Source organism: Nicotiana tabacum, chromosome 4 (assembly GCF_000715075.1).
Source record: "Nicotiana tabacum cultivar K326 chromosome 4, ASM71507v2, whole genome shotgun sequence".
NCBI classification, from domain to species: Eukaryota; Viridiplantae; Streptophyta; class Magnoliopsida; order Solanales; family Solanaceae; genus Nicotiana; species Nicotiana tabacum.
In genome coordinates this window covers 2,326,065-2,352,744 of record NC_134083.1, presented here as the reverse complement: position 1 = coordinate 2,352,744, position 26,680 = coordinate 2,326,065, and the positions used below count along the sequence as shown (strand labels likewise).

At 39.6% G+C, this 26,680-nt stretch overlaps 2 protein-coding genes and 1 pseudogene across 2 annotated transcripts; 1 reads left to right on the top strand and 2 right to left on the bottom strand.

Annotated features, from left to right (window-relative positions):
• Nucleotides 1–20,612: 20,612 nt before the first annotated feature.
• Nucleotides 20,613–23,190, top strand: LOC107784277 (uncharacterized). Its single transcript, XM_016605382.2, has 4 exons — nucleotides 20,613–21,437; nucleotides 22,432–22,524; nucleotides 22,643–22,710; nucleotides 22,804–23,190. Exons 1-4 carry the CDS (start codon nucleotides 20,718–20,720, stop codon nucleotides 22,976–22,978), a joined length of 1,056 nt encoding a protein of 351 aa, XP_016460868.1. The 5' UTR covers nucleotides 20,613–20,717; the 3' UTR covers nucleotides 22,979–23,190.
• On the bottom strand, nucleotides 22,134–22,314 carry LOC142180463 (U2 spliceosomal RNA; annotated as a pseudogene).
• A 113-nt stretch (nucleotides 23,191–23,303) lies between the features above and the next one.
• LOC107784276 (protein NODULATION SIGNALING PATHWAY 1-like) lies at nucleotides 23,304–25,307 on the bottom strand. The gene has a single exon (XM_016605381.2). The coding sequence runs from the start codon at nucleotides 25,070–25,072 to the stop codon at nucleotides 23,396–23,398; it is 1,677 nt and encodes a 558-aa protein (XP_016460867.1). The 5' UTR covers nucleotides 25,073–25,307; the 3' UTR covers nucleotides 23,304–23,395.
• Between the last annotated feature and the right edge of the window lie 1,373 nt (nucleotides 25,308–26,680).

Here is a 26,680-nt window from a genome sequence, read left to right as displayed (position 1 = left end):
TTAAAAAACTTTAAACCTTCAAATAGTTGATTTTCACTATTAAGCGCCAAAACGCTCCCGGATTATCCAAAACCCGATTCGAACATACGCCCAAGTCTGAAACTATCATACGAACCTATTTGAACCGTCAAATCCCGATTTCGAGGTCGTTTTCTCAAAATATTGACCGAAGTCAAACTTGCCCTTTTAAAGACAAACTAAGGAACCAATTGTTCCGATTTCAACCCGATCACTTCCAAATTCCGAACCAACCATTCCCGCAAGTCATAAATTCATAAAAGCACATTTGGGAAGTCTTATTTAGGGAAACAGGGTTCTAACAGTCGAAACGACCGATTGGGTCGTTACAGACTCAATCCCTTAAGAAGGTTATCACGCCATCCATCGTTGGGAAGAGTCACTCGGTTCACACAAAAACCACATTTGGAAAGAACCGTGGCATTAAGAAAACCAAAGGCTTTACTTAAATATTAAAATAAACTACTAAATTAAAAAGAAGCTTTTAAAGTAAATAAGAAGCTATTAGACTAAACATTGATTACTAAGAAAACAAAATAAAGAAGCTATAAGGTAAGCTACTGAAAGCATAAATGAATATACAAAATGAGAGAGGAAAAAAAGAAAATATATACATCAATTGAGAGAGATAAAAATATGTACATACTGAAAATAAAAAGAGAATGTTATCAGTTATTACATGCCAATGTCAAATGTCAAATCAAATAAACTCCACCCCCGAATAAAGATAAGCATTGTCCTCAATGCCTAACAAAATAAAAAATAAGGAAGGGAAAGAGTAGAGAGGACTCCCTATGTGGTGTCCGTGGCAGCATCACCTCCCTCATTCTCCTCCAACTGGATCTCATCATCCTCTGCTCGGGGAGTAGCTGGGTTGGTGAACATCTGTAGCAGCGCCTCAATAGTATGGGCAGCGAGATCTGGCTCCTCAAACTGGCTAGCTGGTGCCACTGGTGCTGATGGTGCTGCTGGGTCTATTGGTACTAATGGAGCTGTCTCCATCAGTAAGTCAAACGGAAGGTCTCCAGCGTCTGCTATCTTGGTCACCTCTCGTCTCAACTTGTCAACTGATTTCTTCGAAGCCTGGGTTTTCCTCATCTTCTTCACTTGCTTCACAAGCTCCTCAATTGCTCCCCCATGCGCCACCAAAGTGTCCATGATTGTCTTCTGATTCTCCAATATCTTTTTCAAAGTTTCCTCTACTGTCAAAGGAATCTGGGATGCTGGGGTAGAAGTTTGTGCTGCAACAACACTGGATAGGTCAGACAACTTTATAGTAGCTATCTGCATCTAGTTGTTTATACTCTCCAGTGCCTGGGAGACTCGCAACGCAGAAAGTGGATAAGTAGAAGAGGACGAAACTGATGGTGATGTCCTTGAAGATGGAGGTGGAGGCATGACAGTTGTATCGGTGGAAGACCTGGCTGCTGTGGAAGGCATGGCTGCTGAATCTGCAACTACCACCGATGGCTCATCAGACTGGCCTACGGTAGTAGTCGACTTACCCTTGTTCTTCGGGTTCCTCTGGCCCTTCAGAGAGTACCAGGTGAAGGGCTTCTTAGCCCGAACCTTCGTATCAAAGCTCTTGGACTCCACCCCCGCATCCGTACAATACTCCGTGATGGTGTTGGGATACGGATAGGAGCTGTCACCCTACCTAATGACCAGAGATATGTTGGCCGACATGATGGCAACCACATTGATTGGGTACCCGGCCATAATTGAGGCAACTAGGACTGCCCATGGGACTAGGAGATTCTTTTCATTCTGGCTTGGATCTATTCGACTGCACACAAATGTCTGCCAACCTTTTGCTTCAAAGTTGATAGTGTTCCGCTAAATAGGAACCCCTGCTGTGATCCATGGTGGTGGTGGTCCCGGAGCTTCCAGAAGCTCAGCTAGCGATGGGTGAGCTACATCGCCCATAGCCAGCTTTTCCAAGTATTGCACCGGCTCCACATCCTCCAACCTTAGGTATGCGTTCAGGGTGGTTTGGTCAAACCTCACTTTCAAGTTCCTCAATTTCGTCACTTTGGTCCCCTTCTTGATGTGTGCCACATTGGCATAAAATTCCCGGACCAAGTGCTCTTTGGCATCTACTACACTTTGAGTGAACCATGTCCACCATTTTTTCTCCCGAAATTGTCTTAACATATTTGGGTTGTATCTATCCAAATCTTCCAACACAAACTGCCGCTCAAGAGTGAGAGATCTTTGCGGCCACTACTCTTGGAACCTATTGAATGCAGTCAGGTCACAAACCTATCTTCCCAAACTTCCTTCTTCTTTGACCTCTCGAGGCCTGCAACTCTGGTATCGCCCCCCGGACATCATTCAGGATCTCATCCACCTCCACTGTAGTAGCTAGTGTGTCGGGGGCATGTGTAGATGAAGGCTCCGAAGCCTGACTATTCCCTTCCGACCCCTCAGAAGTACTCTCAGAAGAGGTAAGCTCATTTCTCAATCGGTATTTGTCCTGGGGAAGCTGTGGTTGTGATATCACAATAGACTGCCTTTGCACTGAGTCACCTCCGATGCTTCCCTAGACGGGGCATATGAACTTGATTCGGAGGGCTCCGGCTGTCTACCTCGGCCTGTTGTTTCCTTCTTACTGATCACTTTTTGGAGGGCGAAGGGTAAGGTGCTTTTTCCTCTGCCTCTGTAAGGTTCACCCCTCCCCTTTGATGTATCACCACAACCACGTGATCTAACCATATTCTGCAAAAAATACCAGTAAGAGTCAGTTCTAGTTAAGTGCAGGTAAGCATAAAATTTGCAGAACAAAACATGTTGCAGGTTGGGGAAGTGCGGACCGCACATTTTTGAGTGTGGCTGCAGATGGGGTTGTGCGGACCGCACAATTTGAAAGTGCGGCCGCAGTGATGATTCTATGGTCTGCACAATTTTAAGTGCGGCCGCACATCTGAAGTGCGGTCCGCACAATTTTTGGGTGCCGCCGCACATTGAAACTTCAAAAATGACAACTCTCTGAAGACATAGAATTGCTTGATCTGCTGCCGCACACACTTTTCTGTGGCCGCGGTTGAATTTCTGCCTACCGCACAATTTCAAGTGCGGTCCGCACAACCATTCTACACCAAATTCCCTAGCCTACTGATCTGCGGACTGCACAATTTAAAAATTTATAAGGCAGATTCTTAGGGTTTCTAATTCACGCACAATTTAGACATGGTAGTAGCAATTCAGACATGATACACAGTTTACCCATCCCCCAAATAGCAAATAGGAAGTTACCCACACAAATATAAGCTCGCATGATGATGAATTTGACATTAGGCCTAAAAATAACTAAACTAATTCTGAACAAAATTAAGAAAATTGAAAAATTTATAGATGAATTAAACATACCAGTAATGTAGTGATGCTAAGAAAGAATCATAGATGATGAAATGAGTGTTAAATGCGTGAATCTGTTGAGTGCACTATGTTTGCCTTTGTGTTAATTGTTCAGAGTTCGTAAAGTCTCAACAGTAGTTAGAAGGCTACTATTTATACTTGATCGGTTAGGGAAAGAGTTCAAGAGATGAGTGCGGTCGCACAATTTCATGTGCGGTCTGCACTCCTTTACCTGTTACACATTTACCCTTTGTTGATCTACGGTCCGCACATTTTTGAGTGCGTCCACAGATTTTGGTGCGGACCGCACATTTCCTTGTGTGGCCGCACTTTGACCATTTCTCTGACAGGCAAACTTCAGAGAGTTTTGCAATTTTTTTGATCTCCAGTTGTGCGGTCCGCACAAGAATTGTGCGGCCGCAAATCCCTTTCTGCTGTGACATTCAAAATTGTGTGGTCCGCATTTTGTTTTCCATACTTAGCCATTTTTTTTAGCACAGTTCCTGCAAAGTACACTTATTCATGCAACATACTTCAAAACCAGTTACCACAAAACAAGACCTATCTAAAGAAGAAGAAAAAGAAAAAGAAAAAGAAAAATGGGTTACCTCCCAAGAAGCGCCTGATTTAACGTCGCGACACGACGCATATTACATCACTTCAAATGAATCACCGCCACAACGTGGCCATCATCAGCTTGTCCCAAATAATGCTTTATCCGGTGACCATTAACTCGGAATACCTCATCACTTTTGTTCTTCAAGTCCTATGCACCAAAAGGTATCACACCCATAATTTCAAAGGGACCACTCTATTTGGATTTTAACTTTCCGGGGAACATCTTCAATCGTGAGTTGAAAAACAAAACAAGATGACCCACCTTGAATTCACTGTTTCGGATATATTTGTCATGAAGGTACTTTATTCTTTCTTTGTATAAGGACGAACTTGCATATACATGGTATCGAAATTCATCTAATTCATTCAAATAGGCAACTCGCAAGGTGGCAGTTGCTTCCCAATCAAGATTTAATTTCTTTAAAGCCCACATGGCCTTGTGCTCAAGTTCCACCGGAAGATGACAAGCTTTGCCAAACACCAACCGGTATGGAGATATCCCGATAGGAGTTTTGAAAGCAGTCCAATAAGCCCATAAAGCATCATCAAGTTTCTTGGACCAATCCGTTCGGTTTGCATTCATTGTTTTGGACAAAATACTCTTTATCTCCCGGTTGGAGACTTTCACTTGACCACTTACTTGTGGATGATAGGGAATCGTCACTTTATAAGTGACACCATACTTGATGAGTAAGGTATCAAAAACTTTGTTGCAAAAATGCGACCCCCCATCACTTATGATAGCCCTTGGAGTACCAAATCCTGTGAAAATATTCTTCTTTAAAAATAACACCACACTTCTCGCTTCATTGTTGGGTAAAGCAACGGCCTCAACCTATTTGGACACATAATCAACCGCGACCAAGATGTAGGTGTTTCCACAAGAACTCACAAAGGGACCCATGAAGTCAATACCCCACACATCGAAAATATCAATCTCCAAAATGGTGGTGAGGGGCATTTCATTTTTCTTTGAGATTCCACCGGCCCTTTGACATTCATCACAACACTTGACGAGATCATTTGCATCCTTGTAAAGAGTGGGCCAATACAAACCACAACTTAACACTTTGGCCGCCGTTCTTGCTCCACCATGGTGACCACCATATGGCGAAGAATGACAAGCTCCAAGAATTTCACACTGTTCCTCCTCCGGTACACATCTTCTAATTACTCCATCCGTACAAATTCGGAAAAGGTATGGTTCATCCCAATAATAGTCTTGACTATCCCGTTTGAGCTTCTTTCTTTGGTTTGAAGAGAACTCAACTAGAATGACACCACTCACAAGATAATTTGCTAGATCCGCAAATCAAGGCACATCTTTTATTGAAATGGATAAGAGTTGATCACCGGGGAATGAGTCATTAATTTCAAGGCCATCATGCGGCCTCCCCTCCTCCTCCAAATGAGACAAGTGGTCGGCCACTTGGTTTTCACTTCCTTTTCGGTCTTGGATGTCTATGTCAAACTCTTGTAACAAAAGCACCCATCTCATCAATCGGGCTTTGGAATCTTTCTTGCTCATAAGGTAACGAAGTGCCGCATGATCCATGTGGATAATCACTTTTGCACCCATCAAGTACGGGCGGAACTTCTCAATAGCAAACACAATGGCAATAAGCTCTTTTTCGGTCACAGTGTAATTGACTTGGGCATCATTCATTGTCTTACTAGCATAGTAGACCAGATGAAAGTACTTGTTGATACGTTGCCCCAAACCTGCTCCAACCGCCACATCACTAGCATTACACATGAGCTCAAAAAGAATTCTCCAATTCGGCGCGGTGATAATGGGAGTAGTTGTCAACTTGAACTTGAGAAATTCGAATGCTCTCATGCAATCGTCATTGAAGTGAAATTTAGCATCTTTCTCCAAAAGCTTGCACAAGGGGTTCACCACCTTGGAAAAATCCTTTATGAAATGCCGGTAGAAACCCGCATGACCCGAGAAACTTCTCACGCCCTTCACGGATGTTGGAAGTGAAAGTTTAGAAATCACCTCTATTTTTGCCTTGTCGACCTCTACTCCCTTCTTTGAAATTTTGTGGCTAAGGAAAATACCCTCCTCGACCATAAAATGGCATTTTTCCCAATTCAACACCAAGTTCGTTTCTTCACACCTTGCCAAAACCTTATCTAAATTTGCCAAGCAATCATAAAAAGAATCCCCGACTACCGAAAAGTTATCCATGAAGCCTTCAAGGTAGTCCTCTACCATATCCGTAAAGATCGCTATCATACACCGTTGAAAAGTTGTCGCTGCATTGCATAAGCCAAATGGCATCCGCTTGAAAGCAAAAGTGTCATACGGACAAGTGAAGGTTGTTTTCTCTTAATCTTCCAGGGGAATAAGGATTTGATTGTAGCCTGAATATCCATCTAGAAAATAATAGAACGCCCGCCCAACTAATCGATCAAGCTTTTGGTCAAGAAAGCGCAATGGGAAATGGTCTTTCCTTGTGACTTTGTTTAGCTTCCGATATTCCATACACACTCTCCACCCGATCACCATTCTTGTTGGAATCAACTCGTTCTTATCATTGGTGACCATAGTTATCCCCCCCCTTCTTCGGAACGCATTGCACCGGGGAAGTTCACGAACTGTCAGAAATGGGGTAGACAACCCCGACATCCAACCACTTTATGATCTCCTTTTTAACAACCTCTTGCATAGATTCATTGAGTCTTCTTTGATGTTCAATAGATGGTTTGGCACCTTCCTCCAAATTAATCTTGTGCATGCAAAATGTGGGGCTTATCCTCCGAATATCCGCCAAAGTCCATCCAATAGCCTTATTCCTCTTTTGTAGCATCGCCAATGTGGAGTCTACCTGAACGCTAGTCAAACAAGAGGAAAGAATAACTGGTAAAGTAGAAGAAGGGCCAAGAAATTCATACCAAAGATGTGGAGGCAATGGCTTTAACTCCAAGACGGGAGGCTCCTCAATTGAAGGCTTTGTTGGAGGAGTAGTTCTATTCTCAAGATCCAAGGACAATTTGCGGGGCTTATAAGTATACGACCCCATCCCTTACAAAGAGTTCACACATTCCACGTAACCCTCAATTTCTTCATCATCACAATTGAGCAAGACATCCTCCAATGTATCATCAACATTCATCACGGCACTTGCTTCATCCACAATCACATCGGTCACCAAATCTACGAAAAAACACACCTCATTGCTATTGGGTTGCCTCATAGATTTACACACATGGAAAACCACCTTTTCATCACCAACCCAGAATGTAAGTTCTCCGGCTTTCACATCAATTAGAGCCTTCCCCGTAGTAAGGAAAGGTCTCCCACGAATGATCAGCACCACATAATCAACCTCATAATCAAGAATAATAAAATCCGTCTGGAGAATGAATTTATCAACACGAACCAACACATCATCAATTATACCCAACGGTCTCTTTAAGGTACTATCCGCCATTTGTAATCTCATAGATGTGGGTCTTGGTTGCCAAATTCCCAAAGTCTTAAAAACCGAATAGGGCATCAAATTGATATTTTCCCCAAGATCACAAAGAGCTTTAGCAAAGTCGGTACTTCCAGGTACAAGGGATTATGAAAGCGCCGGGATCTTCCAATTTAGGAGCCATTGAATGCACAATTGCACTCACTTGATGAGTCATCTTTATAGTTTCACAATTCATCGACCACTTCTTTGTCACCAAGTCCTTCATGAACTTTGCATAACCGGGCATTTGCTCCAAAGCCTCAACCAATGGCACATTAATAGATAGACTCTTCATCATGTCAATGAACCTTTTGAATTGATTCTTGCCATTTTTCTTGGCAAGCCTTTGAGGATATGGAGGAGGTGGCCTTGGCATTGGTGCCTTAGCCTTTGGAACTACCGGTTCCGGTAAGTCAATAATGTGCTCCCTAGACGGGTTCACTTCATTTTGAGTCTCCTCCACATTGTCATTAATATCAATTCTTACTTCATCATTTGCTTGTACCACGTTGTTCGGGATCTCATCTTCTTGTACCACTTGCTCATCATCCATAATTTTCCTTTGACTTGAGGTGGGTGCATCCCCACCTTTTCCACTCCTTGTAGTAACGGCCATGGCATGTCCCGTGTTGTTCCCACCCTTCGGGTTCACCACCGTGTCACTTGGTAGTGCCCCCTTAGGACGAGTGTTTAAAGCTTGCGAGATTTGCCCCAATTGAACTTCCAAATTGCGAATTGAAGTGTTGTGAGAGGCTAGTTGGGCATCGGAGTCGGCATTCTTCTCCATCATTTGTTTTAACATGTTCTCAATTCGTCCCATCTCATTGTTGGAAGAGCTTGGACCATGGGAAGGATAAGGAGGCGGGTTGCTCGGTTGTTGATACATCGGGGGCCTTTGAAAACTCAACCCCCGATTTCCTTGGTTATTGTTCCATCCCCCTTGGTTGTTGCCTCCCCAATATCCTTGACTATTTCCACTCCAATTGCCTTGGTTATTTTGACCATTCTAATTTCCTTGATTGTTTTGATTGTTCCAATTCCCTTGGTTGTTACCACCATTCCAATTACCTTGGTTGCTAGAATTCCAATTCCCTTAATTACCATGAGGTCGCCATTGTTGTTGATTCGGGCCTTGAGAGTTGTTTCTTTTCCCTTGGAAGTTGTTCACATATTGTACTTCCTCATCTTGTTCATTGTAAGATTCATTGTGATCAAACCCACTATCTTCTTGCACATAATGTTCCGCACGGTTTTGCACTCGAGACACTTTTGCCTTCTCTTATTTACTATCATATTAACTCCCTCCATTGCATTGTCTTGCTTAGGACCTTGTACTTATTGAAGTTGAGCCTTGGCTAATTGATTCATTGTGGTGGTCAACTCGATAATTGCTTGCCCATGATCATGCAATTCTTTATGTAGGTGTATCACGTTTGGATCACATTGAGGAATATTTGCTCTACTTTGGCATGCCGATGAAGTATTCGTTATTTCATCTAAGATCTCACAAGCTTCCGTATATGGCATTGTCATGAAATTTCCAGTGGCAAGTTGGTTGACCACGCATTGATTGGTAGTATTGATCCCCCTGTAGAAAGCTTGTTGAATCATAGCCTCCGTCATGTCATTGTTTGGGCACTATTTTACCATAGTTTGATACCTCTCCCATATTTCATGCAGCAACTCATTGGGTTCTTGTTTGAATGCTAGAATCTCATCTTTAAGAGTAGCCATATGCCCGGGAGAAAAGAACTTGGAAATAAATTTCTCCGCCAATTTATCCCATGTATGGATGGAATGGTTTGGAAACCTTTCTAACCAATCCAAGGCTTTCCCCCGTAGAGATAAAGGAAATAGCCTCAACTTTAAAGCATCCTTGGAGACGTTTGTATGTTTACTCCCCCAGCAAATGTCCACAAACCCCTTCAAGTGTTTGTACATATTTTGATTCGGAGCCCCGGTGAAGAATCCCCGTTGCTCTAGCAATATGAGCATAACATTTGTGATTTGAAAGTTTCCCGCCCTAATGCAGGGTGGGACTATGGCACTTGCATACTCTTCATTCGGCAATACCCGATGTGGAGCCGCTCTTGGTGGAGGTAGGGGCGGAACGGGAATGTTGTCTTGAGGCAGTCGACCTCGTCTATTTGCTTGAGGTTCAAGAGGAACCTCTTCAACTTGGTCATCTTCCACGTCCACATCCCCCAAAAGCATGTTTCCGAGAGGATTATTGTTGTTGAGAGCCATTGTTTCGCCTATAATTGTTTCACCAAAAAGATTAGTAACACGGAAGGAAAAGAAGACAATTCACACACAAAACCAAATATATAGCTAAATCCGTTTTTAGCTCCCCGGCAACAACACCAAAAATTGATCTCGTCCAAGTCACACCTCTATTTGAGATTATGAAACGGTCGATGCAATAGTAATACCCAACAGAGAGTCGGGGTCGAATTCCACAAGGAGCTATATGAATCGGATTTAGAGGTATATATTGTGGTGAATGAGCTTAAACTATCTTAAATTACACTTTCATAAGGTTTGGTTGATTCTAGGTCTAGTTTAAACTAAGATTGCAAGATAAATAATTAAAACTAAGAAATTATTTTTGTTGTTGTTTTCAAATAATGTAAAAGGTCTAGGGTTATGACCTTCACCTAGGTGTTTGCCTAATGGGTTGTAAACTGTAAAGCTTGTTTCGTCGGTCGGGGTGTATTATAGCTATCAACACTCAAGTACCCACTTAATACCTCTCGGTAAGAGAGTGATTTTGTCCGGTTTGGCTTTCTCAAGTCCAAATGGGTATTGAATAAAATAGTTGATAAAATGCTCAAGTCGGGTTTTACTATCTCTAGGTTCAACCCTTTAATTGGGACTATCAATCTCTTGATTTTATCCTAAATTCTTGTTAGCCAAGTTTTCCTAGACTAAGTCTCTCTTTCTCAAGAAGAGACCAAGTTAATTAGGCATGAGATAATGTTTGCAATCATTAAATCTTCAAATAAAAGCAACAAGGCTAGATAATTAACACCCAACCATAAACAAGCAATAAATCAAACACCCATTAGGTTTACACACTAGGGTTAGGTCACAACCCTAATTTGAAATCTAGCTACTCATAATGGGTATAGAAGAAAATAATAAAAAAAGATGATAAAACTCATATTGCAAGATTAAGAGATAAAAATTCAATGTTAAATCACCAAAGTAAGCTAAAGTTGCCTAAAAAGGCAAGAAAAAACGGCTACAGGACTTTCAATATTCCAAACTAAACCTAATTTCGTGAAACTAGTCTATTTATACAAGGCTAAAGTTTTTGGACAAAAATGCCTTTTCAGAGGTTCCGCGGCCACACAATTCCATGTGCGGTCCGCACTTCTCTTCAGTCTTGATAGAAGTTGACTCGGCGGCCGCACAATTCTGAATTACGGCCACATCTCTTATATTCTGCAGTCCGCACAATTCTGAATTACGGCCGCATCTTTTATATTCTGCAGTCCGCACAATTCTTGGTGCGTCCGCACATGGCTCTTCTGCGGACCGTACATTTCTGAGTACGACCGCGTAGCTGATTTCTACGGCCGCACAATTATTGTGCAGTCCGCATTTGTTTTTGAGCTTGAAATGAGACTCTCTGAACTTTAGCTTTTGCGTAGCTTCTGCGACCGCACAATAATTGTGCGGTCCGCACTTTGCACTTAGACTCTGTTAAATTTCCTTCACATTCTCCGACCGCAGATGAAAATATGCAGTCTGCACTTGAGCTTCTGTGCTTGATTTTTGTCCTTGAGTTCATATCACTCTTTCTTGAGTTGGCTTTCATCTTAGTAGCTCATTTTTCAATACTCCTGCAATTAAGCATATTTCATCAGTTTTTGAAAATATAATTAAGCACTTTTGGACTACAACGAAAGCTAAAAGACGCTAATAAATAGTCAAAATCCCCACTTATCAGAAATCTTTGAAGGCACAAGACTTCTAGTGTTCCAATTCGCATTCTTCGCATTCAAACACTGGGGGGATGATATGAGGATACGGAAACATTGACTGCCACATCAACCGGGAAGCAAAAATCCGGAAACAAAATGTATCATCAGGATCGGGGACTGCGCAGCCAGCCCTGTAGAAACAAGTTGTACAAGATTGCCACAAGTAATGGCAATTTCTTTTTAGTATAATAAATGCTTGTGTACTTTTGAAACTAGAAGGAATTATATGAAATGAAATCCTTTTGTTTTTATCTTGTTTCTTGTTTGAACGATGAACTAACTTTGTCATTTGAAAGTTAAACAAGTACTTCAAATGTTAGTGCCGTAATAAACAAGAGATGTCCTCTTCAAGAGCACCGTAAATATAAGAGGGCCCCCTCTTATAAAAACCCTCACGCTAAAGGGTTGGTTTCGGAAGAATATGTGCACGAAATCAAAATTCCTTCGAGAAAAAATGCACCCGAAGACGTACATGAAAGGACGCAAAAAGTAAACTTGCGCAAATACTTATAGAAACCCTCACGTAAAAGGGATAATGCTCGAAACTAAAAAGTAAACTTGCACAGATTAACGTGCGCAGAATTCTTAAGCAAATGCAAAGGTTAAAGACTTGCATGGATATTCAAACGGAAGTTAGACTCAAACAATACTTGAGCAAACATATGTCTTTATTTACAAGAATGTGCAAAAACGATAAAAGTACAAAATGGAAAAAAGAAAAGAAAAGCTAAACTGCAGTGTCTCCGGAACCAGGAGGAAGAGAAGTGTCCGCATCCCCGGGAGAAGTAATGGGTCCACTGATGGCTCTACATTTTCCCCAGTTTGGTCTTCAACATCATCGCTCTTCGATTCCTCTTCAGTTCCCAAAAACTCAGAACGGAAGCCAGAAGAACCAGGAGCATCAGACTGCGCCGGGAGTCCATTTTTAGCAGCCAACTTAAGCTCTCGGGACTTAGAAATTTCGGCATCATAGTCAATGATACCTGCTTTGGCCTCTTCCAAGGTTTTTCTCCTCATGCTGTACCTGGCATAAGTGTTTTCGACAATAAGGAAAGCCGCTCGGCGCTTAAGTTCTTCTTTGAGTTGGGTAACCTCGGTAGAAAGGCTTTCCCGGGCGGACTTAACAAATCTAAGGCTAACATCAAGGTCACGGACAATAGAACTAAAGATCCTGTTGTGCTCGATCATTTTCTTGTACTTCTCTTCCAACTGGGCAAGCTCTTCGATTTTGGAGTTCAAAGCCGCTTCTAAGTCAGTCACTTTTTCGGCAATAGCAGCCTTGCGCTCGATTGCAGCAAGAACGACGTCCTGGACTTCAGCCTATTTGACCTTAGCTTCATCAAATCTAACCCTCAGCGGGCCAATTTCTAGGCTAAGGGTTACCACGTCTTGCTCTCTTTGCTGCAAACGAGCCTCCAAAACAACAGTTTCCAAAACAAAGTAGCTTTGGTTTCCAGTTCCGAGAGGCGGAGAACAGTTTGGTCCCGTTCCACAAAAAGCTAATTCCGTTCTGAAGTAAGTTCCTCGTTCTCACGAATCAACCTCTGAAGGCCCTCAGAAGAAAGAAAGTTGGCCTACAAAACAAGAAGAAGTAAAACTTAGAATACATTTATACAAAAGTAGAATAAATAACAAATGAATAAAGGAACGCACTGCTGCGGTATTGTGCATGGCATTGTTCAACAAACACTCCCCCGAGAGTGCTTGATCTTTTCCCGATCATTCTCTGAAGCCAAAGGCTTTAGATAGTTAGCAAGCTCCACCGGCCGTGAGAGCAGGTTGCACCCGGTAGAGACCGAAAGGATAACATTCCTCCTCCTTTGTGGATCTTAGGAAGGGGCAACATAATTTTGCCCCAAATTCCCATGAATTAGGGACTAGGGAAGAGGAACACCCTCTCCATGGTCAGGTGCGGCCGATAGAGATATGTAGTATTTGTTGGTGGAAGAGTGGATGAAAGTGGAAATGATATAGAAGTTGCTAGTGTTGGTGAAGGTGGAGATGAAGTTGATGGAGTCAAAGGGTGAGAAACAGTTGCATTAAATGCAGTACTGGTGGATGGATGCTCGCCAACCAAAGATGGCAGGGATCCGGTACTCAGCCCCGCAGTACCGGACACAACACTTGGGGCCCAAAAATGGGAGTTAGCATTATCTACCAAATCAAATTCTCCCCAAAGTGCCGAGTCATCGTCCTTGGTTGGTGTAACTATCTCAACAGGTCGAGCATCCTGTTGAGATGATGAGGATCGTCATCTTCTATGTAAAGAAGCTCCCTCATCACTAGCTTCTTCATCAACATCAATCATCACGGTGTCTATGACCGGCCCGAAAGGAGGACCAGTCACCATCGCCACCGGAGATGACTCGGGGGCATTAGTCTTTGCCCTCTTATTATTTTTCCCAGTCGCGGAGGAACGTCTTCTCTTCGGTTGTTTATCCTCCGGTCGGGGACTCCGTAAAGAAGTGTTTGCGCCCAAAACAGGCCCGGAGATACCTGTTCGAGTAAGTGCCTCCTGAAGCAGCCTCACTGCATCAGCATGATCAACCAAGATGTCCTCCTCAGGGACAACAACAGAGCCTGCAAGTAGACCTAATTTTGTGAACAAGTTAGAAGGGTTCGACCAAGTTCTCCATATAAACAAAATAAAATAAAATAGAATCAAGGTAAGTTAAAATTACCATGATTTTTAGCCTTCCACCCGTATTTAAGGGCCAATTCTTTCCACAAACGAGTTTCGGGCATCGTGGAGTCCAAGATCTTCTGAACCCACCGATCCAAACCTTCCACCACCAGTGGGATCCATTGAGTTGTTGAAACATGCGAAGGGTGAAGAGTCGATACGACCATAGAAGAATATTTAGTGAAAGAAAATATATTAAATAAAGATCTTACGAGTGCGGTTCCAAGCGGCCGGAAAGGATGAAGCCATTGTCGGAATGATATTAATGGTGGAAACTGCAACGCAGCGTTCCATCCATCCACGGTCATTATCCTCATCCATGCTAGTCAACAGAGTATGGTGACCACGTTTGCAGAGGCTTATCATACCCCCATGGAAAATTTTGGGGGAGTAGAGATTAATCATACGAGCTAATGTTAGCTGTTCTTTAGTCTCCTGGCACAAGCGTCGAAGGCAGGCGACCGTCCTCCACACTGAAGGACTTAACTGTTCCAAACCCACCTGGTAGCAAAGGAAAAATTCTGCAATCACGGAATTAAGCTCTTCACTAAAACATAACGCACCCAAAGTAAAGGGATACGTGTAAAAGTATATAAAACCTTCCTAGGGAAGGGTCACTCACTCCGATAGATCAGGAGCAATGATATCCAACTCATGGCAGTGGCAGTCTTCCTTCACAACCGGAGTACTGGAAGGATGAATGGAAGAAGGGTGCCTACTAACAGCCTATGTACGAGGGTTAGCAGTATGGAATTTCTCTTTAAAGTTCTTTATGGTACTGAGTCTTCTTGGGATGATGGAATCCACTGTTGGAAAAGCAGAGTCATCGGCTTTGTTCTTGTTCTTTGAAGAACCGACATGCTTGGAGGAAGAAGCCATTGTATTAGAAGAAGGAAAAGGTTTTTGTTTGAAGAAAATTAGAGAAAGGATGGAAAACTAAGATGCAAATCAGAAGCTCGAGAAATTATGAAGTGCAAAGAAAAAGAATGATGCATATAAGTAAAATTTTGACGGCTAAATTCATGGCCATGATTATCTCGATAATCGGCAAAAGATATGCAGAATCATGGGATGACGCGTGTTCGGGATATTAAATACGGAGAGACATGCGTCTAATCAACCGTTAGAAGCCTTCAGAGGGAGTTATAGTAATTCCCGTCAAAAAAGTCTTTCTACCAACTTCCCGGTAACATAAAGTTATGTCATCGGGAAGCAGGGGGACTATCTGTATAGGGTGAAATAGAATATGACACGTGGTCATCTAAAGGAAAGACACGTGAAACCCAAGACGGGGATGGCCGAAGGCCGAACGCAGCCATTCCGCTTGTCACCGGAAGGGATAAAGTTCATAAAGGTGTATTAAATGCTCTGCGCCCGGTAGCATTTAGCAAAGAATATTCTACAGCATTAAGATCGATGACCCGTTACAGAAAATTTGGCATTTATATTCACCGTTACATCTTCATCAATGACCCTCATAATTGACATTAAAGTAGGGCACGATCTAGGACCTCCTTCCCTAGACACATCTATAAATAGTGAGCCCAGTTATCATTATAAAGGACACGAATTTTCTGGCTAAACATACACTACATTCTATACAAAGCTTAATACTATCTTACTTTCCCGCTTTTTGATCTCATCATTGTCGTGCCCGAAAACCTTGTTCCCGGAACTGTCATCTCTGTTATTTCATCTATATTATAAAGCTAAGTATTCTTGTATTATTTCAGGATCAAATTAGTTCACTTGTCTAGAAACCACGTATAAATTTAACAGTACCGTTTTACGGGTAAGTGTGTGTGTGTGTGTGTGTGTGTGTGTGTGTGTGTGTGTGTGTGTGTGTGTGTATATATATATATATATATATATATATATATATATATATATATATATATATATATATATATATATATATACACACACACACACACACACATTAAGGATAAAATAGGTATTTTGAAAATACAATTGAATTTCGAGGAGCAGAATATCTATTGTTTAATGTTGGAGGAGGAGTTTGATTTTTAAGGCAAACTTGAGGGATCAAAATGATTTTTACCCAATTAGAATACTCATTCAGAAAAGAAAGAAAACATACCAAAACTAAAGCTCGTAAGTCTAAGACGAGTCAAAGACATCAATAGTTTAGAAATAATTTTCAGTCGCAAAAGAAAAATTATACTCCCTTCGTTCCAGTTTATGTGAACCTATTTTCTTTTTGGTCCGTTCCAAAAAGAATGACCCCTTTCTAAATTTGAAAACAATTTAGCTTACACTTTCAATTCTATACTTAATGAGAAGCTTTTATAACCACACAAATACTCTAAACCCCTTTTTGATTTGTTAAAAACCACAAATTCGAATAGTCTTTATTTTTTCTTAAACTCCGTTCCCAGTCAAACAGATTTACATAAATTAGAACGGAGGGAGTCGTACTTATTTTGATATGATGATTGCTCATTTTTCTGGTGTGTTTCATTGGCATCAGTATTGTGCTTCTTGTGGGAGTATTTTCAAAATTTTAAATAGCCATATGTCTTTTTATTTTACAAGTGTCTTATCTATTTCCAAGTTGCTTCTTGCATGAAGCCTTAATGCCACATGTTGAACGGCTTTGACAAGTGGCTATGCAAATCTACCATGTGTCTTCATGCATGGAAGACTAGGTACATTTATTAATATTAAAGCCAAGTGGACTAATAGCATGTTTGGCCAAGCTTCTAAAATCTGCTTATTTTAAGAAGTGATTTTTTTAAAAGTGCTTTTCAAAAAAGTACTTTTGGTGAGAATCTGTTTGTGTTTGGCTAATTAATTTGAAAAGTACTTTTGAGCAGTAATTAGTGTTTGGCCTAGCTTTTGAAAACTGCTTCTAAGTGTATTTTTCTCAAAAGTGCTTCTTAGAAAAGTGCTTTTGGAGAGAAGCTACATTTTTCTGCTTCTCAAAATCTGTTTCTGCTTCTCTTCAAAAGCACTTTTTTTTCCTTCTAAAAGCTTGACCAAACACCTCAATTTTTGGCCAAAAAAGAACTTTTGGCCCAAAACAAAGCTTGGCCAAACCGGCTATAATATATTTGCCAAGTGGACTAATATATTTGGATAAGTGCTAAAAGACTCTCCACACTTGTCATATATGCAACCTCCCTAATTTCCTATAAATAGGCTATGGATTAGCTATCATACTCACTCAATTTCTTCTTGCTTCTTCCTTATTTATAGTTAGCTAATCATTACTTTCTTTCTACAATCATTACCTATTATTATTAATTCTTCTTTCCAATTTTTGAACCCGCTAAATCATGCTTATATTTGGTACAAGTTTAAATATTATGTAAAGTACTAAATTATTTCTGTCAGCTAATTTTAATATGAAAGATCTGGTGAAGTAAATACAATATTGGGAGTTAAAGGAGTGAAGATGGCATAATGTTGTCACAAGAACATTATGTTCAGAGACTTCTTAAGAAATTTGAATATTTTAATGTCACGCCTGTGAGCACTCCTTTTGATGCTAACTCTCATTTGAAAAAGAATAATGGTGACCTAGTTGCTCAGTGTAAATATGCTCATATTGGGAGTCCGATGTATTTAATGAATTTTACAAGGCCTGATATAGCTTATGTTGTGTGTAGACTGAGTAGATATACTCATAATCTCAACAACGAGCATTGGTCTATATTAGCTAGACTAATAAAATATTTGAGAGGAACCGTGAATTATGGTATCCTATATAATGGATTTTCTTATATTTTAGAATGGTACACTGATGCAAACTGGATCTCTAATTCAGATGAGACAAATCCACTAGTGGTTATGTATTCACCCTCGGCGGTGGTGCAATATCGTGGAAATCAGCTAAGCAAACGATCATAGCTAGATCGACTATGGAATCAGAGTTTGTAGTTCTGGAGTTAGCTGGTTCTCAGGCCGAGTGGCTAAGAAACTTCTTAGCTAATATTCCTTTAATAAAGGACGTATTGCCTCTTGTGTCTATGTATTGTGATTGTCAAGCGACAATAGCTATTGCAAAGAATAAATCTTATAATTGTAAAAGTAGATACATGAAATTGAGACATAATGTCATAAAATAGTTGTTGAGAGATGGAATAATTTCCATTGACTATGTGAAGTAAGAGATAAATTTGGTTAATCATCTGACTAAACATGTGAGAAGAAAATTAATTTTTCAAACCTCAAGAGAGATGGGGTTAAGGCCGTCACGTTGTCAATAGAGATGGTAACCCAACCTATGTGATTAGAGATTCCATGAAGTAGGTTCATATGGGTAATAACAAGTCAATATTGACATTGAAGCACTAAAAGAGAGTGCTTGAATGCTACTAATTGAGAGCTTGAGTTATAACTCTTAATGAATTCATATTCCTTATGGATAGTGTATTTAAAAGCAGTATACACTTGATGAATTCACCTATATGAGAGTGGAGTTGGCCGTTTCTATGAGATTTTGGCCTAGTCTCTAGAGCTCTCATAAAAAACCAGGCACGTGCATGGCCTAGTGGCGCGAAACTGCGTTAAACGGTAAAATTATGAGGGTCGAAATGTGATTGATCAAATCTCTAACTTACAATAAGAATTATTGGTTCATAGAAATATTATATTTTATCAGTAATTCTGTGAGTTAAGTTTTATTGGTCTAAGTTTGGTTCATAGTCCTGAAGACACCAAACCCATTACATTTTGACCATGCAAATCCAACAAGTCAATTCTTCCATTCCTTTATCCTTCTCCTATAAATTTAAATAGTCATGTATCTTTTTATTTTACAGGTGTCCTATCTATTTTCAAGTAACTTCTTGCATGAAGTCTTAAAGCGAAGTGTTGATGGGCTTTGACAAGTGGCTATGCAAATCTACCATGTGTCTTCATGGATGGAAGACCATGTACACTTGTTAATATTAAAGCTAAATGGACTAATATATTTGGACAAGTGTTTAAAAACTCTCCACACTTGTCATACGTGCAACCTCCCTAATTGCCTATAAATAGGTTATTGATTAGCCATCATACTCACTCAATTCTCAATCGAGAATTCATCTTGCTTCTTCCTTCTTTATAGTTAGCTAATTATTACTTTCTTCCTACGATCATTACCTATTAGTATTAATTTTTCTCTCTAATTTTTGAACCTGCTGGATTTATTATTTAATTTTGCTGATTCTCGTATCCTCTAAATAAATAGAGCTAGACTTGTTTAATCCTGAAGAAATATTTCACATTGCTGGAATAGCGTCTTAGGACATTGCCCAGCTCGACTCAAGCCAATTCGTATATCTGCTCACAAATAATATTATTGCAGTATTATTGTCATTTTCCTGTGTCATTTCCCTACACTTCTAATAATTTATTTATCTGAGAATATCACAATCCAGCCAAATTCAGATGTTAGAGGGAAAAAAAACGATGCACCTCCATCAATCTTATTAGGCGTTTGGCCATAACTTTTGAATGTATTTTTCAAAAAAATATTTCAAATATGTGTTTATTTATAGAATTAATCTAGTTTTTGGAAGATTTTAAAAATCAAAACTTCAAATTCTAAATATAACTTAAGACATTTTTTTGAGCCAAATCATGATCATTTGTGACTCCTTAGCCGGAAAAAAAAAAGAGAACTTTTTAATATGTTAAAATTTGTCCCAAAATTTATATTCAAACACATTTTCAATTTCAAATCAAGCTTTACCTAAATTAATTTTTTAAAAATATATTTGAAAACTTATGTTCAAACGGGTGCCCGGAGCAAAAGGCCAACAAATTCTACACATAGGATCGGCTCTTAAAGGAAAAGACAAACATTGGGATGGAACAAATTCTCCTTTTCCTTATACCCATTTCCTTAGTGTGTCCAAAGGAATCTTGTTCACTCTTAACAGTGTTTGACAACACAGAGACCGAGATGAATGAAACTACTGCCATATCATCCGTACGTTCAGCCCATCAACAAGAATATAATGGCATAGTTATAATAACTTTTCGTTAAAGAGTTTAAAGTTAAATTATTTTTAAATTTAAAAATATATTATTTATTTTGGAACAAAGTAAAAAGAAAAGCACCTTATCTAATTTGAAAATTTAAAACGGAGGGAGTAATACTTTATAAATTAGAAGTTGGTCGTATGAACGTCGTTACTTTCGTTTAGCTCAACTCATCACCGTCACTATCAAAATAAAATAAAAGTACAAATATAAATAAATAAACAAATAGTAATAATAATAATAATAATAACAATAATAAAAATTATTTATCAAATCTAAAACATATTTCCAACTAATTGGTTTATGAAAAGTTATTCGTTGTAGATCAACTTAATTTGATACTCATCTAAGACAAATTATGACGTCAATTAATACAAGCAACATAAGATCTAATTATACAAGAACGTAACTTATACGCATCGATAATGTAGTAGTAACTTATTTTTACGTATACATTATCAATGTAATTTAATTGATGAATAAAAAAATGTATACATGGACATAGAAATGAAGCTTATTATATAATGTTATGGGCTGCTTTTGCAGATGATGTATTTCTCTTCCAATATCCTGTAGAGGCAAGCAGTGATGGAGATTCTGCGCCTCTGCTTCTACAATCTCTTATCCTTCTATCTCTCCGTCTTCGCCACCATTCTCCGTTGGATTCTCTCCCCTTTACCCTCTATCAAACGCTTCCCTATCTTCGTCCCTTTCATTGACGCTTACATTTCCTTATTATTCCGCTTCTCCAATCTCTCGTCATGCACCCTCGATTTAGACGAGCACACCACTATCCACTTCTGGGCCCCTAATCATCGCCATTTCAACAAGCCTAATCTCGTCTTGATCCACGGTTACGGCGGCGACGCTAAGTGGCAGTTCATGTACCAAGTCCAATCCTTGGCCCGATCGTTCAACCTCTATATTCCGGACCTGCTCTTCTTCGGGAAATCGTATACGACCCGACCCGAACGAACTGAGGAATTTCAAGCGAAATGTGTAGTGGAAGGGTTAAAGGGACTGGGAGTGAAAAAGTGTTCGATGTTTTCCATTAGCTACGGCGGATTTGTGGGGTATAAAATGGCGGAGATGTATCCGGAAATGGTGGAGAAAGTGGTGATACTGAGTAGCGGAGTTGGGTGCACGAAAGAACAGAAGGAGGAGCAGTTGAAGAAAATTGGAAGAGATCCGGTGGAATTGCTGATACCAGCAAAACCGGAGGATTTGCATGTGCTGGTGAACATGTCAATTTACAAGTATAATCCTTTCAAGTGGGCCCCTGATGCTTTCCTCCAGGAATTCATCGATGTGAGTTGCTCTAATCTCTTCCTTTTAATTTTTAGTAACACTATTTCTTTTTAGTTTGTTGTATAAAAAATAATACATTCCTCTGTTTCAATTTATATACATGTGTTAATTTAATTGAACAACGTTTAAGAAAGGTTGAAAACTTTTAGATCTTCTGGTATTAAATATGTATGTGAAAAGTTGGGGTTTAAAAGTTACTAAATATAGAAAGAAGCATTTTTTTTAAAAGAGTAATATTTTTAAAATTTAAAAATTAATTTTAAACTTTTCATTGTACTTTGAATGTCATGATTTTATAATTATACAAACGTCATGTTATATTTAAATTTATAATTTTTTTTTTCAAATTTCGAGTACAATTAAATAGGTTTACGTCAAGTTAAAAAAGGAGAACGAAAAAGGAGGGAACAGTATATTAGTCCAACACTACACTTTTAATTGCCAAAAATGTAATGCAAAACGAATAGCATTCCAATAATTGGTTTAGCTACCACATTTTTGGTATCGAAAGTATCGTTCTGGTCTTTTGTTCCTACATGCAATTAGTTATTTTAAAAGCACTATAGATGAGCATGTCAAAACGCTTTCAAATTTATTTCATAAATCCATAATCCGTTAAATCTACTGGAATACATTAAAAAAAATTCTTTTCTTTTCTTTTCTTTTCTTTTTTTTCCCCCTACTTTTTTTTTGTGTGGCTGGTGCGCCCAGGCCCGAGCAATAATGCAATGCAAGGGCGACGTGCGAAGGCCTAGGTAGCAAGCTACCTTGATGAACTCCCAAAATTGAGTTAATATCGTGTCGGCCGATCGCATATCAAATATTAAACTGATAAGATCAATGTAACATATTAGCCATTAAAAGGCAGATGGTTAATTGGGCACTAAAAAGTTGCAACCAAATAGAACTTTCTTCTTGGATTTTTCTGCACCAATATGAATCATCGTTCAAGTCTTCAAGATTGCTGAGACCTAAAAAGTATTTTTTTTAAAAGTTAATGTGCAGAAGTTACCTGAAGGAGAAGCAAGAGCTAGTGTACCACTTGCTGTCCGATCATACAGATTGCATGTTGCCCATCTTAACTCAGGTCAAATTCCTCCTGGATACTCTAATTAGGACAAAATAGCAAAACTTTCTTGGTTGTTCAATCATTCTATTGACTATTTACATAACCAGAAAGAACTTTGTTGCTTTGGTATGTATAGGAAACGATGCTTATTTGGGGTGATAAAGACAGAGTTTTCCCTCTTATGTTCGGCCAACAATTGCAAAGGTACTTTGCTCTCCACGTACTTCTCTTCATGAGCTTAAGTTTAAAGTGGACACCTAGACTGTTAATACTGAATTCATATATCTTAACTTGCAGACATCTGGGGCCTAGAGCGAAACTGGAAATAATCAAGAACACAGGACATGCAGCGAACATTGAATCTCCTGATTCAGTCAATGCTTTGATTAAAACGTTTATCTTGCAGCGTAACCAAGAAGAGGAGCATGTCAAGTTCACTCATCAAAACATGGACATAAATGGTTGCATCTAGTTGACACAAAGGAATTAATCCTGTCAATGTCGATGTTACTAGGCTTATCTGTTATTGCCTCACTGTTTGTACATTATTAACTGTTAATGGGACTTTCCACATGAAAAACTCTCGTAGAAGTTATTAGAGGAAATAAATAGCTTCAACCTAAAAGCATTCAGCTTAATCAGGATTAGTTTAAACAATGTTAAACTATCTACATTGAACGGGCTCCAATGCAGGTACGGTGGGAAACCAAAAACAAATGGCTAGGGAAATATATGATTTTTGACTTGTTGCCTCTACAAATACACTAATCAGAATATTGTCTAACATGGTAGGCAGATACACGAGAACTACACTTTTGATTACTTGACAGTTCATACATTCCTGAAACTAAAATTGAGTTACTCTACAATTGATTGGAATTTCAAATTCTCATTTGCATTGAGAATCTATCTTCCATAATGAAGAGAATGAAATAGGCTGCCCTTTCCACCATAGATCAACACAGCCATCTCTCTCTTCCACTCTCATCTCCCAATTGCTATCATACTTCCTCAACAACGCCCGAGCCCCGTCAATGGCGTCTTCTCCAAACACCTCCTTCACAAATCCAACACTCCTCATTCTTTCACACCATTTCTCCTTCCTTTCATTCATTTCTCCCGTGTTCGTTAGCGCCTTTGCTGCTTCTCCTTCCATCATCCTCCTTTCTTCGCTCTCACGCCCTTTGTACGCTACACTTGTCGAGTCCAAAAACCTCCATAAGTACTCCACTCGCCTTGAAAAGCTCGTTGCAAAGTCCCCGCAACTATTGCAGCTACACTCAATGTTATTCTCGCTGAGAACTACTCCTTTCGGCTCCAAATTCTTCAATATTCTCAACAACTCTGTCCTTTCATTCGAGTTACTATGATGCAAATTGTGGAGTCTAAACTGAGCACAGATGACTAATGTTTCATCATCCGAAGAAGAATTTATGACTTGAGAATTAAGATTCTGAAGAGGGAAATTGTCCAGTCTGTTGATCTGTAGATTGATGTTAATAGCCTTAGCAAAGGCTAGTAGTTGCGATGAAAAATTGTAACCAGGCGGGCCGATCACAAATGGGGTGCCCCTGAATTCTCCGTTCTCAATGGTGGGCGTAATAACCGTTAGTCGAACTAACGGTGGTGGCCCACCTGATCGTCGAGTCAACTCTTCAAGAAGAGTTGGCCACTGAACGCCGTGAGAGACTCCAATATCAAGGATGTGAAGGTTCTTTAGCTTATCCCGTTCTCCAAGAATTTGTAGAACGGATGAGTTGGCGACGTTATTCGGGATTCGGAACCAGGGACTAATATCATTGAAATTGATCAATGAGTCCCTGAAGAATTTATGATTTGCAGAAGCGAAATTAGTAACAGCAACAGATGAAGAGGATGAGCCAGGGGAAGAGAGATGATGTGTCAGCGCATGGAGTCCATGAGCTGCGAGCCTATGGTTCGCGTCGCATGTGAACGACGCGAGCTCGTGGAGAACGTACAACAGATGTTGCACGCGGTTCATGTTACCAACAGTAATAGCTGCAGCACAAGGGTTGAGCAAATGCTCTGCCCATCTTCCTTCTTTGCTGTTACCGTTATTTGTTGTCGATTTGTTTGTTACTCTCTTCTGTCCTGTTGATTTCTTGATTTCATCTACCTCATTCATCTGACGGTTCTGATTCTTCCTTGACACCTTTGGATTATGATCAGAGCCTGATGTTTTCCTCTTCTTGGACAGATCCAACGGCTGTGGATGATCCAAAATGATAGGCTCGGGAGGCATTGTGCTAGTTGCTGCGTTGACCGGGGAGCTATAGTTGAATGAAGTACAAATATTGTTGTCGCTGATGTCGTGATTAACGATATGCGTATCTTGATTTAGAGGAATCCACCATGAGTCTCCATAGAAATTTAAATCCTCGGGGTAATTATAAGGTTCGTCGAAGAAGGTTGGAACATCAGATAAAGTACGTAGCCACTCTGAGATGGGGTCGGAATTGGAATTAGGCTCAGGCTCGTCAATGGTCATTGTATCTGAAAACCAAGAAGAAGGATGATAGGAGAGACTATTTTGGTGTTTGATCATTCACTATGCAAACAGAGAAGAGTTTATGATGTGAATATGTTACTGTGTTTTATTATTAGACACTTGGCTGCTAAAAGAAATGAGAGCAAAAGGTTTTTTCTAGCGAAAAGAGACAGAACTGGGCATTTTTAAGGGACAAAGTTGCTTTTATTTTGGAAGTTATGCTGTTGTATTCAGATATTATTTTTAAAGCTGGTAATCTTGTCTTTGATTCGTGCTGTTATTTGACTTGTTTTCTGGCGTGTCACGATTGTTAAAGAGTGCAATGAACAACACAATAAATTATTATTTTTCTAAGTTTCTGGGATGGTGACAGGTTTTGAGTTTGAAATTTCAGGGGACGGCAAACTCCTCATCATCCTGATTAAATTAGTGTTGTTTTTGTTTGATATTGCCTTCTCCAGGCCATTGGGTTATGCACTTTTTGGCATTTTCTTCAAATACAAAAATTGACCTCTAAACAACTTTCAATACTTGTCTTTTTTCAAGAAAATAACTATTTTTACGCGCTGATCTGAAACATCCTATTTGTTGGACAAAGATCGACCAATGATACTAACAGCAATACCATGAATAAACTCTGTTGCAAGTTCTTCTGAACAAATAGACCAAAGTTGTCTTTTGGACAACCTTTGTTGGACAAAGATCGACTAAATCCTATCATTAACTTACATGTTGATCCAATGTTTGCTTAAAGTTCAATCCAAAGGGTAACATCCCAAGGTAATGACGCTAACTTTAGTGTTTGAAGGTTATCAACAATAATATTCTTTTGAGTTATAAATTTACTTGGCGAAGAAGCACCTTCATTGCGTCAATATTCTTTTTTCCACAATTAAGGTGCGGAATGTGCACCTCTTTTAATATACCCTTATGTAGAGTTTAATGTTGCAGAAAATGTTAAGATAACCAACGAATGATGCTTAGTCTCTATTCAAACAATGAATCAAAGATTGTGGTGGCAACAACTTGGACATAAACAGAAATAGAAGTCTAAAGTACTCTGTAAATTGTCGATTGAAAGGAGCTTAATCTAAAGATGTTACTCCCTCAAAGTAGGATTTTGGGGTAAAAATTCATCCACAGCTCCATGCTAAGAATTTATATCAAAGGAATAGATGGATTAATAACATGTGTTTGCACATAAGCTTCTCTCAGTATAAATGCTTTTATGGACTACTTTGACTTAGGGATTTGCTTCATTATTAGCTAATGACAAGAGACAAGGGAGAAGCTTAGTCTCATGTCTGCCACAAATGTGAAGTTTGTTAATTTTCATTCTCAGCTTTCTCATCATATGAATAGGACATAACTTCTTATCATAAGAATAGTGAACTAGAAATTAGATTTTGAATGATTTGAAAATTTCGACCTTGAACTTTCACTTAAATGATGGTTAATTAGTACTATACATTTTCACTTCATCAACTCATTTAATCATTGGTAAAGGGGAAAAGGCCCAAAAATGACCTTGTGGTATTCGAAATGGATCAATTATAACCCCCGTTTCAAATTGAGCCTACTAATACCCCTACCGTTAAAGAATGAGCCTAATTCTACCCTTTTCTACTAACAGCTACTACTTAAAATATTTACTTTATCCAAAAA